Source organism: Zingiber officinale, chromosome 5B (assembly GCF_018446385.1).
Source record: "Zingiber officinale cultivar Zhangliang chromosome 5B, Zo_v1.1, whole genome shotgun sequence".
In the NCBI taxonomy this organism is placed as follows: Eukaryota; Viridiplantae; Streptophyta; class Magnoliopsida; order Zingiberales; family Zingiberaceae; genus Zingiber; species Zingiber officinale.
The window spans coordinates 123636969-123651420 of record NC_055995.1 but is presented as its reverse complement, the minus strand read 5'-3'; the positions used below and the strand labels follow the sequence as shown (position 1 = coordinate 123651420).

The 14452-nt window shown below is 42.9% G+C and overlaps 1 protein-coding gene across 1 annotated transcript; it reads left to right on the top strand.

Moving 5' to 3' along the window:
- Window positions 1–1249: 1249 nt before the first annotated feature.
- LOC121987822 (phenylpropanoylacetyl-CoA synthase-like) lies at window positions 1250–2829 on the top strand. Its single transcript, XM_042541547.1, has 3 exons — window positions 1250–1477; window positions 1568–2118; window positions 2198–2829. Exons 1-3 carry the CDS (start codon window positions 1297–1299, stop codon window positions 2639–2641), a joined length of 1176 nt encoding a protein of 391 aa, XP_042397481.1. The 5' UTR covers window positions 1250–1296; the 3' UTR covers window positions 2642–2829.
- The last annotated feature ends 11623 nt before the right edge of the window (window positions 2830–14452 follow it).

The window sequence follows — 14452 nt, the reverse complement described above, 5'->3', positions numbered from 1 at the left end:
CTTGTTTGCAGAATCGGACCGTCTTCCTCCAAAATTAACTGTATCGTTGGCGTAGTTAACACTTGGATATTAGGCATGTGCCAACTAAAAATGACCAATATAATTGGGTTTCGTCAAGAGTTAGAAGGAGAGCTGTGCTTTATAAGGGGGCTGGCACTGCAACCTTCGTTTATAATAAACAAGTCAATAAGCTCTTGTAAAGATGTATTAGCTTTGAGCAGTCGAGTTAAATTACGATGCAAAACTCGTTAAATCTTAGCTTCTCATTTCTAATCCACCGTGCGAAAAAAAAAAAAACTCAACAAGCCTCTTAAGCTGTCTCAACTATTTTCGAGAAAGAAAAAGAAAAAGGAATTATATTTAATATTATTTAAAAAATAATATTAAATTATAAAATATATATTTTTATATAAATTTTATTTTTAAATTTTTGTAATGTAAAAATACAAATTAAATTTTATATTTAAGTTTTGATAGTATTTTTTTTCAATTTTCTTTCTACCTAACAAATACAGTATGTTATAAGTTATATTGGAAAAAAGATTTTATATTTTCTGAATTTATTATTTAAAAATTACTATTTTCTCTCGAAAATTCAATTGATTTTTTAATTATATTTTATAAATTTTTAATATAAATAATAAATTTATATAAAATACAGTTTTTTATATGGAATAAATTCTTCTATTTTTATTATGCTCTAGGCCTAGCCTTGAGTCGTCACTGTCTTAAGTTCCATGGTGGTGGGTGTGCGTAAGACTTTGCTGAACGGTCAATGACGGTTCCTCCGCCAAGCGTGCCCCTTCAGTTGTTCGTTCTTATCGTCCTTTTTCTTTTAATTTGTTCAAAAATTTCAATTGGATGGCGTACTTTGACTCTCTATTATAGTTAACTTCATCGGTTTTACATGTCTTCGAGGTTATGATTCAGAGATAAGACATCCAAATTGGACTATTCCCTTCGTGCTAATAATACGAATACGGAAAGTAGAATTTACCAGCTTGATTAATTTTTTTTTTCATCAGTTTTACAAGTGAACATCATGTCATGTCACTCTTGGTGGTAGGTGAGTGGCTTCACGACAGAGCCATCGGCATGCGTATGAAATGGATCGACCGAAGAACGGAAAAAAAAACATTCACGTGACTTACGTTATGAGTGATTGAACTGGCCAGACGTCTTTAAAGATCGTGCTGAACCAACGGACTCTATAAATAGAATGTCGAGGTTTCTTAGTTCCTCTGTCCATCACCAGTTTTTACTATAATTAGTTTGCTAGCTAGCTCCATCCAATCGATGGCGGCGGTCATGGAAGCCTTCAGCCGAACACCGCCGGCCGACGGCGCGGCTAACGTCCTCGCCATCGGCACGGCCAATCCCTCCCATTTCGTCGACCAGATGCAGTACCCTGAGTACTACTTCCGCATCACTGACGCGGAGGGCAAGACAGAGCTGCAGCAGAAGTTTAAGCGGATTTGTAATTAACTAGATCGATGAACTTTAACTATAAATAACTAATTATCGATGGGATTCTTGATTGGTAGGCTAATTTTGATAGATTGATTAGGTGAGAAATCGATGATCAGGAAGCGGCACATGTGCTTGACGGAGGAGGTGCTGCGGGAGAACCCCTGCCTGTGCGGGTACATGACCCCCTCTTTCGACGCGCGGCAGAGGATCGTGGTCGAGGAGGTGCCACGCCTGGCGAAGGAGGCGGCCGACAAGGCCATCAATGAGTGGGGACGCCCCGTCACCGACATCACACACCTCGTCTTCTGCTCTGCCGCCGGCGTCGACCTACACGGCGCCGACTACCGCCTCCTCCAGCTCCTAGGCCTGCCGCTGCACGTGCGCCGCGTGATGCTTTACAACGTTGGATGCCATGCCGGCGGCACCGCCCTGCGCGTGGCCAAGGACCTGGCGGAGAACAACAAGGGGGCGCGAGTCCTGGTGGTCTGCTCCGAGCTCAACGTCATGTTCTTCCGCGGCCCCGGAGACGACCACATCGAGAACCTGATCGGGCAGGCTCTTTTTGGCGATGGCGCCGCGGCGGTCATCGTCGGTGCAGACACGGATGAGACGGAGAGACCTATCTACGAGGTGGCCTCAGCGACTCAGGTGGTAATTAAATTAAATTCCACATTTCTTAATTGAAAATTCTTAAAACAAACATAAATATCAAATCGTTGATTGACAGGTTATGCTTCCTGAGAGCGAGGAGATGGTCGGGGGGCACCTGCGGGAGATCGGCCTGACGTTCCACCTGGCGAGCAGGTTGCCGGCGGTGGTGGGCGAGAACATAGAACGGTGCTTGGAGTCGGCGTTCGGGGTGGAGGCGGGGGACTGGAACGAGCTGTTCTGGATCGTGCACCCGGGCGGGCGGGCGATCATAGACCAGGTGGAAGCGAGGGTGCGATTGACGCCGGAGAAGCTGGCGGCGACGAGGCACGTGCTGAGGGAGTACGGCAACATGCAGAGCGCCTCTGTGCTGTTCATCATGGACGAGATGAGGAAGCTGTCAGCTGCGGAGGGCTGCGCCACCACTGGCCAAGGATGTCAGTGGGGGGTGCTCTTCGGCTTCGGCCCCGGCCTCACCATCGAGACCGTCGTCCTCCGCAGCGTACCCCGTCAAATTAATTAATTAATTATCGGCAAATCAGTTGAATTTACATGTGGTCTCTTGTTCCGGATGGACACATATAATCCATCCCCATTTATATGTGTACTTGTCAGTGGTATAATATCTGGACTTGTCAGTGGTACAAAATGTCAACTGTGATTTTTCTGTTTCATTAATAATTCGTCATATGAATGTTATCTAGTCAACGTATTGGGCTCCTTTATCCCATATTTGTTTGGTAATTAAAAAAACAATTAAAAAATGTTATTATATTCCTTTATCATTAATTATTCATTTGATTTTTTTTAAAAAATACTCTTTAATGCGATGATAAGAGAGAGTCCACATGTCACAGATCAATTGATACGGTGTCGGTCAAAATTAAGGCGGTTAATACCGGGCTTATAATTATCCCGGTCAGCAGAATAGTGGCCGAGCGGACATCACCCGGGCGGTCGAGGCATCATGGGCAGAGGAGTGACCGCTTAGACCGCCCGTCCGGCTCAAGGAATGACATTACACAGGAGGAGACGAGAAAGTAAAAGAGAACACTCCGTCTATCATTAAATATGAGGAAGTCAAGACAAAGAAGAATACTGCATTTATCATCAATATACGAAGGTCAAGAAAAATAAGTCTTCCTCTGGCAATTAATATCATTAAATAAGAGCAGGTGAATGATCACAGAAAAAGATATAAAAGGGTACGCCATGTATGAGGAAGGCATGATTTTTTATTTTCTGGATTACTCATTCTCCTCCTGATTTTGACTTGAGCATCGGAGAGCCAACGCCAGGGACCCCTTTCCTGGTTTTAGTTTTATTTTATAGGATCGAGGTCTTCATCTCTTCAGCGATCAACCGATTTCCTGCTTTCCAGTTTCCTTCATTCGGACAGGATTAATTTGGCGCCGTTTGTGAGAGCATTGCCTGTATCTAAATAAGAAAATAGAAGACACTTGATGACTCACAACATGTCACTGACGCAAGAGGAACTTGATGCACTAATGCAAGCTCGAGTGACGAAAATATTGGAGCAACAACAACAGTTGTTGGCCGATCGGCCAATGCGTGAGTCTGTTGCCTCTGTAGCAGGTCGGCAGACTGAAAGAGAAAGAGAAGATCAAGCGGATCAACTTTCGGCTCAGGAGCCAAATAGGAGACTGATCGGCTCCTATGGGGACACCCGTAATGTGCCAATCCCCTTCAACTGAGTGCAATCATGGGCTCCCCAGAAGATAGAGGCCGAGCGGATAGAGACCGGGGATCTTCCTCGAATGAGGCGCCTTTGTGGGATGCACGAAAAGGAAAAGCGCCGAGGGAAGACGACTCGCCTGAGCGGGTCAATCAACAATTTTTAGAGGGGATCCTAAATGACCCTTTGCCGAAGCATTATACCCTATTGACGATCGGAGAGTATAATGGAACGACCAATCCCGACAACCATTTGCCTAAGTTGGACAATGTGGCCACCCTTCACCAGTATACGGACGGAGTGAAATGCCGAATCTTCCTTACTACTCTGTCCGGATCAGTGTAACGGTGGTTCAAAAGGTTGTCGAATAGCTCGATTTGCAGTTTTAAGGACTTCCGAGCGGCATTCCTACACCACTTTGCTAGTGGTCGTTGCCACTAGAAGACTAGCGTGAATCTATTCTCTCTGAAGTAAGGGCCCCAAGAGGCCCTGAGGGCCTACATCCGACGCTTCAATCAGGTAGCGATGGACATTCCAGCCATCTCCTTAGATGTATTGGTGGACGCCTTCACCCAAGGGCTCACCGAGGGAGAGTTCTTCTGATCGCTCATTCGGCGGTCGCCAAAGGACTTTGGTCATCTCCAAAAAAAAGCCAATGAGTACATTAATGTGAAAGAAGCCCAGGTGGCAAGGAAGAAAGAGACGACCAACGAGCCCGCAGTAGCATTCGAGTGACGTCAATCGAGCAGTCATCAACCACCTAAAGGGCCCCGGTCGGAAGCTCCTTCACACCAGGAGACTAAGCCAAATGTCGTACAGCAGATGGCGACCACTCACCCAGGAGGTAGGAGGCGAGAACCAATGTTTTGTAATTTCCACCAATCAACAACGCATAATACCAGGGACTGCTACGACCTGGCAACTAATAGGTCAATTCCGCACGGATACCACTGCCAATCGTCACTCCCAGTTTGGCGTCATCGAAGTCGATCTGCAGAACGAAGGAAGAAGGAGAGGATGATCGAGCCACGCCACCACTATCGGGACCGAATCCTTATCCGAGCCTCTTCCAAACGGACTAGACTGTCCGCAAGGGAAGAAGAGAATCGGAATAATGTCGCTCGATGGGAGATAGGAGTGATCGTCGAAGGGCCGATCGACAGAGATTCTAACCGAGCAAGGAAGTTGCATGCTCGATGGCTCGAGATATATGCTGTTGGTTGCAGTAAGGAAAAAGCTGAGGGACCCGAGATTAGCTTCGGCCCTAAGGATTTGGAGGGAGTGGAGGTCTCCTATAACAATGCATTAATCATCCGAGTGGTAATCTCCAACTATACAGTCCATCGAACTTTTATTGATACAGGGAGCTCAGTAAATATCATATGTAGGAAGACCTTCAATCAATTGTAAATTGACCGGAGTCAACTGTTGCTCATGTCGACTCCGCTCTACGGCTTCATGGGCAACGAAGTGTTGCCGATCGGCTAGATCAAGTTGTTGGATCACGAAAGTCGATAGATGGGGGGAGGGGGTGAATATCGATCGAAAACGTTCATAGAGAATACGCAGTGGAAAAGAATAAAAGCAATGCTAACAAGAACCAATTCACTTGGTTTGGAGCCTTGGTCGACTCCTATTCTAAGGCCCGCACTCGTCGAGTGCTTTCGTTGGACAATCCACTAGCAGTTCGAAAAGATGATTACAAAATTAAAGTACATGAATGCTAAATAAAGGAAATACTGACAACAATTAAGGAAAAAGAATGTAGCACATTGTTGGAGAAGCTTTGCAGTGTTGCAGGAGCACAGCGCTGTATAGCAAGCGTTGGAAGACGTAGTTGTGAGTTGTATTTTGCTTCAAGACTAGACCTCCTTATATAGGATGCTCCGGGCGCTCGGATCCCTTCCGGGCACTCAGACTGTGACGTAGGTCTGGCCAATCAACGCGCTCCCCGTGACGACAGGATAGAATTTTTGCCTCTGGGCGCCCGTACCACCTTTCTTCAGAATGTCCTTCTCCTGCAAGAAAGAGTTAGTTCGAGGTAAAAATAATATTTTAAACTACCCTGCAAAATAGAAGTTATCATAATAGAAGAAGAGTAGTAATTAGATTCCGTCTCACCGAGACCGGAATCTAGTTAAGATCTCAACTTAGAGTTCCGAAATAGTTCTAAATTGGATCAGCGCCTAAGTTCCTTAACCTGGAGTGCGTCCTCACCAAGTCACTCCCCTCCAGTGACTTACCTTAACTTACTTGCCAGACGTCCGGTCAGCCCATTGACCCGTCTGGACTTCGTGCCTGCTATCAGGTCAGCCCGTCGACCTAGCTGGACTTCGTGACAAGCATCCAGTTAACCCGTCGACTAGTCTAGGCTTCGTGCCAGCTATCAGGTCAACCCGTTGACCTAGCTGGACTTCGTACCAGACATCCGGTCAGCCCGTCGACCAGTCTAGGCTTCTCCTGCACACTTAGTTAAAGTGTTAGATCACAATGAAACTAACTTAACCTACTTTGTCATTAATTAAAATCTGGGTTAGACCGTTAGTGCTAACCACACCAACAATCTCCCCCTTTATGATGCAATGACAACCTGGGTTAAGTTAGTGAAAACATATGCAAAAAGTAAGCAATCACTTAAGATGATTTTTAGGTTAGGGTTTAAGGTTTGATATTTTATATTTTGTTTGTTAACTCACTTAAACCCACCTAACCCTCCCCCTTTGACATTCATCAAAAAAGAATATAGAATGGTTAAGTCAGAGAGAGAAAAAATGAAATTGCGAATCCGAACTAAAGTCAGATTGACTTGGGAGAGTTTAAAGTAGAAAATATAGAAAATTTTCTTTAAACGTTATCTTTTAGCTTTTCAAAAATAGCTAAGTTTGAAAAAATAGCTAACTTAGAAAACCAACTTTGCACAATTTAAATTTTTATCTACTAGCCCTTTAAAAAAAATATAAAAACAATTTACAAGCATAAATTTTTATAAAGGCAAATTTTCAAATATACCTACTTTACAAAAGTAAGATTAACAAAAGCCAAGTTTGTAAAATCGAACTTTCAAATATACCTAATTTTCAAAACTAAGTTTGTAAAATGCAATTTTAAAACCAATTTTCAAATACAAATCAATTTTCAAAACTAAGTTTTTGAAAATAATTTTCAAGAATAAGTTTTTGAAATTTATTTTCAAAAATAAGTTTTTGAAGGTTATTTTAAAAATGAATAAGTTTTTGAAAGTAAAAAAAAAATTTGAAAGACATTTTTCAAAGATTAAATTTGCAAAATTAAAGTAATTTTCAAAACAATTTTGCTAAAGTATTTTTAAGGAAATGAAAAATACTTTTCAAAATTAATTTTGCAAAAATATTTTCAAAAGAAGAAAAAATAATAAGTATGAAAATAATTAATCCTCCCCCTGAACCTAACATTATTTTTGAAATAAGACTTTTCAAAAATATTTGCCAAAAAAATTTAAAGTAAGATTTTGAAAGTATATATATATTGATCCTGTCCGAACCAGAAGTCAACAGACGCTGGGCAAGTGGCGCTCTTCGACTCGCTGATGTAGATCTCCAACTGGTGGCGCGACGCTCCGGCTAACCTGCACAGAAGTCGGGCCGGGAAGGGGGGTTCCCGGCGGCGACCCTCCGACGCTCAAGTCAGGTAAATTACGATGAATAAGGTGGCTCCCAAAGTCTCAGAATACGTAGAAAATCTTACCTCCGGCGAAGTCTGAGGTTCTTTATATAGAGCTGTGAAGGGTTTGGGCACGTGTACCGAGGTGCACACGTGTCCTCTGTCCTTTCCTAGGTATGCGGCTGTCAGAAAGCTTACCTGACCCATATCGCTACAGTCAAAGCATGCCCTCGATGGGACAGCAGAATCCCCTGTCACAAGATTTGGAGCATGGCACACACGTGAAACCTACCGGTTGTCAGAGAAAGAAGTCCCCTGTCCTTTTCCCTTGCTCCAAACTTGTCGTCCGGGCAGACAGCTCCCTTAACATCCGGCCGGACAACCGTAGTGGTTTACTTGTGCTTTGTGGAGACTAATAAACAGGGGTGCTTTATGACTTTGGTCGGTCAAGAGGTCAGCTCGGTCCATGACCTTTTCAACTGAGCGTCGGAACCCCGATTTGACAGGGTGCCTTCCAACCATAAGTGCGAGCCGGCCGGACCCATCCGGGTATTCGATTCCATCGGCCGGCCGGCATTTCGGTCGGACAACACTCTCCCCGGATGGGCGGCTGCTCCGGTGACTTCCACTTGGCGTTGACTTTGCAAAAAGGGGGGGGTCTCACTCTTACTACCGGATCACTTGCCTCCCCTTCAAGTCTAGTCGAAGGAGGCGAATAGTCCGACTGACTGGACTGTGAGTCTAGCCGAACAGCTCCTCCATGCTAATACTCTCCGCCCGGTCAGCCGTAGAGATATCCTTGAATGAATCAATGATGGCCTTCACCAGATCTCCTCGCGTTCTGCGCCAATCTTCGACATCAAGGTTGATCATATCTTCATTAAATGCTCCGAATGATTGACTGCCACGTGGAGCAATGCCATCAGAGTACGGAGGTGGTGGCATGATATTTTGATGTGATCGAAGCAATTCGAAATAAACGGCTAGATGCCTGCTTTGATTCCCGTGACCTGGATCCGACGGTGGAGGCCGCCCGGCCCTCACCCTATAAATTCTTCGTTTCCTTCTCTCCCTCATTTGCTTCTGCGTTCTCGACCACTGCCTCCAGTGCTTTGGAGCTCCGGCGATCTTGTTTCTGCCCTCTGAAGCTCTCCGGCGCCTTTCCTTAATCCCTCTCCCCGCAGTAAGGTTTTATATCCTTCCTCCCTCTTTTCCGATGTCTCATTCGCATCTCTTTCCCTATCTCCGGTCTTTGAAACTTCTTTTCATCGTCGGTTGTTTTCCTCTGGCATTTCCGCTCCTTTTTTGATTTCTTCCATCCGGCTCATGGCCAGTTCTTCTCATCGCGAAGAACAATCCCTCGGCCCATGGTACACTACCATGCGGTCCCGATTCGAACAACGAGATTTCGATATTTTGACAGACAATTTCGAAATCCCCGAGGATTTCGAAGTTCGCCTAGCTGGTCCATCCGCTCGGCCAAACAGACCGCCGCGCGACGCTTTTTGTGTCTTTTGCGACCAATTTACCGCCGGTCTACGGTTTCCTGTACATCCTTTCATAGTAGATGTCTGTAATTATTTTAGTGTGCCGCTCGGCAGTTTAGTACCCAACACCTTCCGCCTCCTCTATGGTGTTGTTGTTTTGTTTAAGATTCACAACATTCCCCTCCGACCGGAGGTCTTCTTTTATTTCTACTACCCTAAGCAAGCCGAGCCGGGCACCTTTATGTTCCAAGCTTTGCCCGGTCTGGTCTTCTTCAATAAACTACCCACTTCCAATAAACATTGGAAGGACTATTATTTCTACCTCCGCATGCCCAGTCAGCCAAACTTTCCGACCCAGTGGCAGGTCAGTCTGCCTCCTACTCCCGAGTTGAAGAAATTCAAGACCCGACCGGATTATCTTCATGCAGCAAATGTATTAGCCGGTCTGCGACTTGACATCAACAAACTTCTTCACGAGGGAGTGATGTACATTTTCGGGCTGAGTCCTATACGGACCCCACTTCCGACCGGCTTCGGTAAGAATTTTGCTTGGGCATTTGTTTTAATTGCTAACTGATTTCTTTGCCTTTCTTTGCAGCGGACATCGTTATGGATTCGGTCATGGCCGGTGTCTTGAAGAGAAAAGCGGCCGCTCTGGAAGCCGCGGCGGCCAAAGAAATGGAAGCTTTGGGTATCCAACCGGTCGGATCCCACGAAGGAGAGAGCGGGACTCATGCTGAGTCGACCGCTCCCGCTTCTCAGCAAAACTTGGCCAGAGGAGCAACTCCTGAAGAACCAACTGCCCCCGAGGAAGGTTCAGCTCGGGAGGAGGGGCAGCCTCCACCGAAGAGGCGCCGGGTGGAAACTCCCCTGCGGTCGGCGACCTCCGTGGTCCAACCAGCCGAGCGGGTCACTGCCACCGCTCGAGGCAAGGCACCAGTGCCTGAAACCATTTCGTCTGATCGGACACCTTCTGAATGGGACGAGCCAGCCGCGCCAATGGAGGCTATCCCAATCAGCACCCTTCCGTCCGGTCGCCATTCAGTCCAGCGCTCGACCATTCATTCCCAGTTTTCTGCGCTGACTTCCGATCCTCTTCCGACTGCTGGTCGGACGAACCATGGCCCTGGACGCACGATTCGGGTTACTCTTCACCTTCCCACTGAAGAGTTATTGCCAGAGGCCGCCCGACCGACCGTGCCCGAGCACACCATTACTTTGAAAGGGCCTCTGGCCGAGATGTGGGCGGACGCTTGGGCGCGCATAGCGATGATTCCCATCGGGAATTTGGCCAACAGTCATATGCAGCAGGCCACCGGAGTAAGTCCATTTCCCCCAAAGTTTTGAATGTCTTCCTTCCGATCGGCCACTAACGGCTTTTCACTCGTCAGAGATGGGTGGAAGAAATTGCGGTTTCCAATCGCTTGGCCATGGTAGATGAAGAGCTACGCCAATTGAAGGCAGCAGTTGGTCCGTCCGGCCTTCAGGGACCATCCTACTCCGATCTGCAGAAGGAGCTGAAGAAGGCTCAAGATATGCTGGAGGCCGAACGGAAGAAAACAGCCGACCAGGCTCATCATTTGGCCGAGCTCGAGCGGCAAGTCAAGTCGCTCGACCAAAAATTTACCCTGGCCACCACTCGGAAGAATAAGGTGGCTCCCAAAGTCTCAGAATACGTAGAAAATCTTACCTCCGGCGAAGTCTGAGGTTCTTTATATAGAGCTGTGAAGGGTTTGGGCACGTGTACCGAGGTGCACACGGGTCCTCTGTCCTTTCCTAGGTATGCGGCTGTCAGAAAGCTTACCTGACCCATATCGCTACAGTCAAAGCATGCCCTCGATGGGACAGCAGAATCCCCTGTCACAAGATTTGGAGCATGGCACACACGTGAAACCTACCGGTTGTCAGAGAAAGAAGTCCCCTGTCCTTTTCCCTTGCTCCAAACTTGTCGTCCGGGCGGACAGCTCCCTTAACATCCGGCCGGACATCCGTAGTGGTTTACTTGTGCTTTGTGGAGACTAATAAACAGGGGTGCTTTATGACTTTGGTCGGTCAAGAGGTCAGCTCGGTCCATGACCTTTTCAACTGAGCGTCGGAACCCCGATTTGACAGGGTGTCTTCCAACCATAAGTGCGAGCCGGCCGGACCCATCCGGGTATTCGATTCCATCGGCCGGCCGGCATTCCGGTCAGACAACACTCTCCCCGGATGGGCGGCTGCTCCGGTGACTTCCACTTGGCGTTGACTTTGCAAAAAGGGGGGGGCCCGCTCTTACTACCGGATCATATATATATATATATATATATATATATATATATATATATATATATAAGTAAGGTTGGATTTTAAAAAAAAAAAAATTGATAAGGAATAATTAAAAAAGATTGATAAGGAATAATTAAAAAATCCCAAAAAAACTTAAGGAAATAATTTTCTAATAAAAAAAATTTGATCTTCTCTCTAAGTTTAAAACTCCCCCTGAATTTATTACTCTTCCTTAATTTATCTCTCCCCCTTAAGTTAACACTAAGGTTTGGATATGTTAAATTTTAGAGCCTTAACATTTTTTCTACCTAAGTGTTTTAGGAGATTTAGTAACACTTATGTTTATAAAGTTTATTATTTATATAAGAATTTCTATATACTTGTTTATATAAGTTTGATTAAAATAAGGTTATTTAAATTAATCTATAATAAGTTAACTAGCTCAATTCAATACTTATTTGATTAAAACAACTTAAATTTTATATTAAATGATTGAATTAATTGATTAAATGAAAGTCTTGTTAGTATTAGCCCTAGTATCAATTATGAGATGATTGTAAAGGGCTCCTTTTGTATCATATTTTATTATTAATAAAGGCAAAGTTGGTTATTATAATTACTTCAATTCAGTGCCGAATGAATAAGTATAATAATGATATTGGTTGAATTGATAGTGAGATATTGTAGATATACATAGAACACTACTCTTAACTATTCCTAGTCAAGCATTAATATGCAAGGACAATATTAATGCGTTGAGACTAGTATGTAGGTCAACGGATGACTTAATCTCATAAGTCATGGATATGAGATATCAAGTTGACACATGAGTATATATTAGAGAATATATACTGAATGACCCGCCATGAGAATGTTTCATAGATCATTATATGAGTGTCATAAATATTCTCATGTGACTATTACTATGAATAGTCCTTAGACTTGAAGTCACTACGGTTCCCTACATAAGGAGTTGTATACTTTGGTATCGACAAACGTCACCCGTAACAGGGTGGACCATAAAGTCGATCACTGGGTATGCAATAAGTTATGCGGAGGGATGTGAGTGATGTAGATGGGATCTATCCCTTCCATATGACGGAAGTGATATCTATGAGCCCCTTGATTAGTAGGACACAAGAATGCATGACCATGCTTAAATGAGTCAATATGTGATATTGAGCTTATTTAATTGAGTGTGTCTACTTAGAGATCAAGAAACATAAAGATTGATAAGAGGATGACACGGTCTATGCCTTATTGATCAATCTAGATATCGAGGATAGAAGGATTGAGTCATACAAGATAATAGCCATGGAAAGGTTAAATCAGATCTCGACATTCTCGTCACTTGGGTAGCAATGATGCCTTGCTAGATGTCACTCATTGCTTATGTATTTAAATGTTGATTTGGATACATTGGCAATGTTACGAGAACCTATTGGGTCACACACAAAGAACAAGTCAATGGAGATGGATTCATATGATGAATCATTGGATTAAGTCTAATTCAAATTGGACTCATTGAGTAAGACTCAATTAAATCCAACTATTAGATTGAGTCCAATTCAAATTAGACTCATTGAATCAATTGGATTGATGATTAATGAGTTGGACTCATTATATGACTTCATGAATTATTTGATGATTAATGAGTTGGACTCATTATATGATTTCATGAATTTGAATTCATGAAGAAAGAGGAGTGTATAACTTGAATTACTCATGCATTGGATGCATTGGATGAAGAGTGAACATTTTGAATTGCTCATGAATTGCATGCATTGGATGCATTTGATTCATTGGATGAGTGAACCATTTGAATTGCTCATGCATAGGATGCATTGGATTCATTGGATGAAGACAAATATTAATGTCAATCAAGGCAATTGACATTAAGGCATGAGGCAATTTCATGAATCTATAAAAGGGAGTTTTTGAATTCATTTTCATGATGAGTTTTTGGTGTTCTTGCTCTTCTTCCTCCTCCTCTCTTCCACTTGGCCGAAACTTCCAAGAAGGGTTGCTAGCACAACCTTTGGTTGTTTTATTCTCCACTTGGTGAGTTTGTGTGATAAACGAGACTTGTTCAAATAAATTAAATTTTCAATTGAATTGAATTTGATTTGGTTTAATTTAATTTTAATTAGATTTAATTTAATTTGGTTCGATTTGATTCGATTCGATTTGGTTCGATTCGATTCGATTTGGTTTGATTTGATTCAATTTGGTTCGATTCGATTCGATTCGATTCAATTTGGTTCAATTTGATTTGATTTGATTTGAAGTCCTTAGTCATCTCACCCGATCTAGGTTTTAATCAGGGGATCCTATAATTTTTGTGAGATGGGTTAGATTCAGTTTCAGGGTTTGGTTTAACTTTGTGTTAGATTCAGATTTAGCTCTAGGCTCAACAAATAGGCATTCTTTGGATAAACTTCTGGGCTATGGTAAGTCACTTGGACATCATTAGAGTAACCATGCCTTCGAGATTTTTCAAATAGTCCTATCCACTGAATTTAGTACAAAACCTTGGTCTAATTAGTTAGGATCCGTATGAGGTAGCTTCGGTTAGTTCTACTAAGACAAATGCACAAGGTCGAAGCCATATCTTCCTAGACATGCATAGACAAAGTTTTCCTAACTTACTATTATCCAAAACTTTACTAGTACCGTAGTTCAAGTTAAACTTTTGTCCATTTTTAACTAGTCCTAATTACCTTGCCGGGTAGGTTATTTTTAGTCACCCTGTCGGGTAGACTATTTTTTGAGGTGCCAACTAGTTTGGAGCCTCCCCTAAATTATTGATTTTTTAAAGGATTTTTGTATAATTAGGATTAGTTTTAGTTAAGATTTAATGTTTAACTTGTAATTTAAATTTAAGTTTTAATTTAATTTAAGCTTTAAGTTTTAATATTAAGTTAATTTAAGTTTTAAGTTTAAGTTTTAATTTTAATGCAATTTAAGCTTTAATTTAATTTTGAATTAATTAAATTGGTCAAATTATCTTTTTTTGAAGGAGTGTATTTAATGTTTAAGTTTTTATTAATTTTTAAATTTGAATTAATTAAATTGTTTGAATTATATCTCTTTAAAGGTTTATCTTTTAACCTTTTATTGATTGTTAATTTTGAATTTTCTAGATTATCTTTGCCTTTTAAGTTGATATGATTAGTTGAATTTATTAGATTAGTCTTATCTTTAAAATTTAATTTTTTGTTAATTAAATTATCTTGGGTTTGGATAG

What these genes read in the sequence shown, in the direction of transcription:
- LOC121987822 (XM_042541547.1), top strand. Translation starts at nt 1,297, where the DNA reads ATGGCGGCGGTCATGGAAGCCTTCAGCCGAACACCGCCGGCCGACGGC. An exon ending in GCAGAAGTTTAAGCGGATTT is followed by an intron (nt 1,478 to 1,567) that starts GTAATTAACTAG and finishes TAGATTGATTAG; the next exon opens with GTGAGAAATCGATGATCAGG. An exon ending in AGGTGGCCTCAGCGACTCAG is followed by an intron (nt 2,119 to 2,197) that starts GTGGTAATTAAA and finishes GTTGATTGACAG; the next exon opens with GTTATGCTTCCTGAGAGCGA.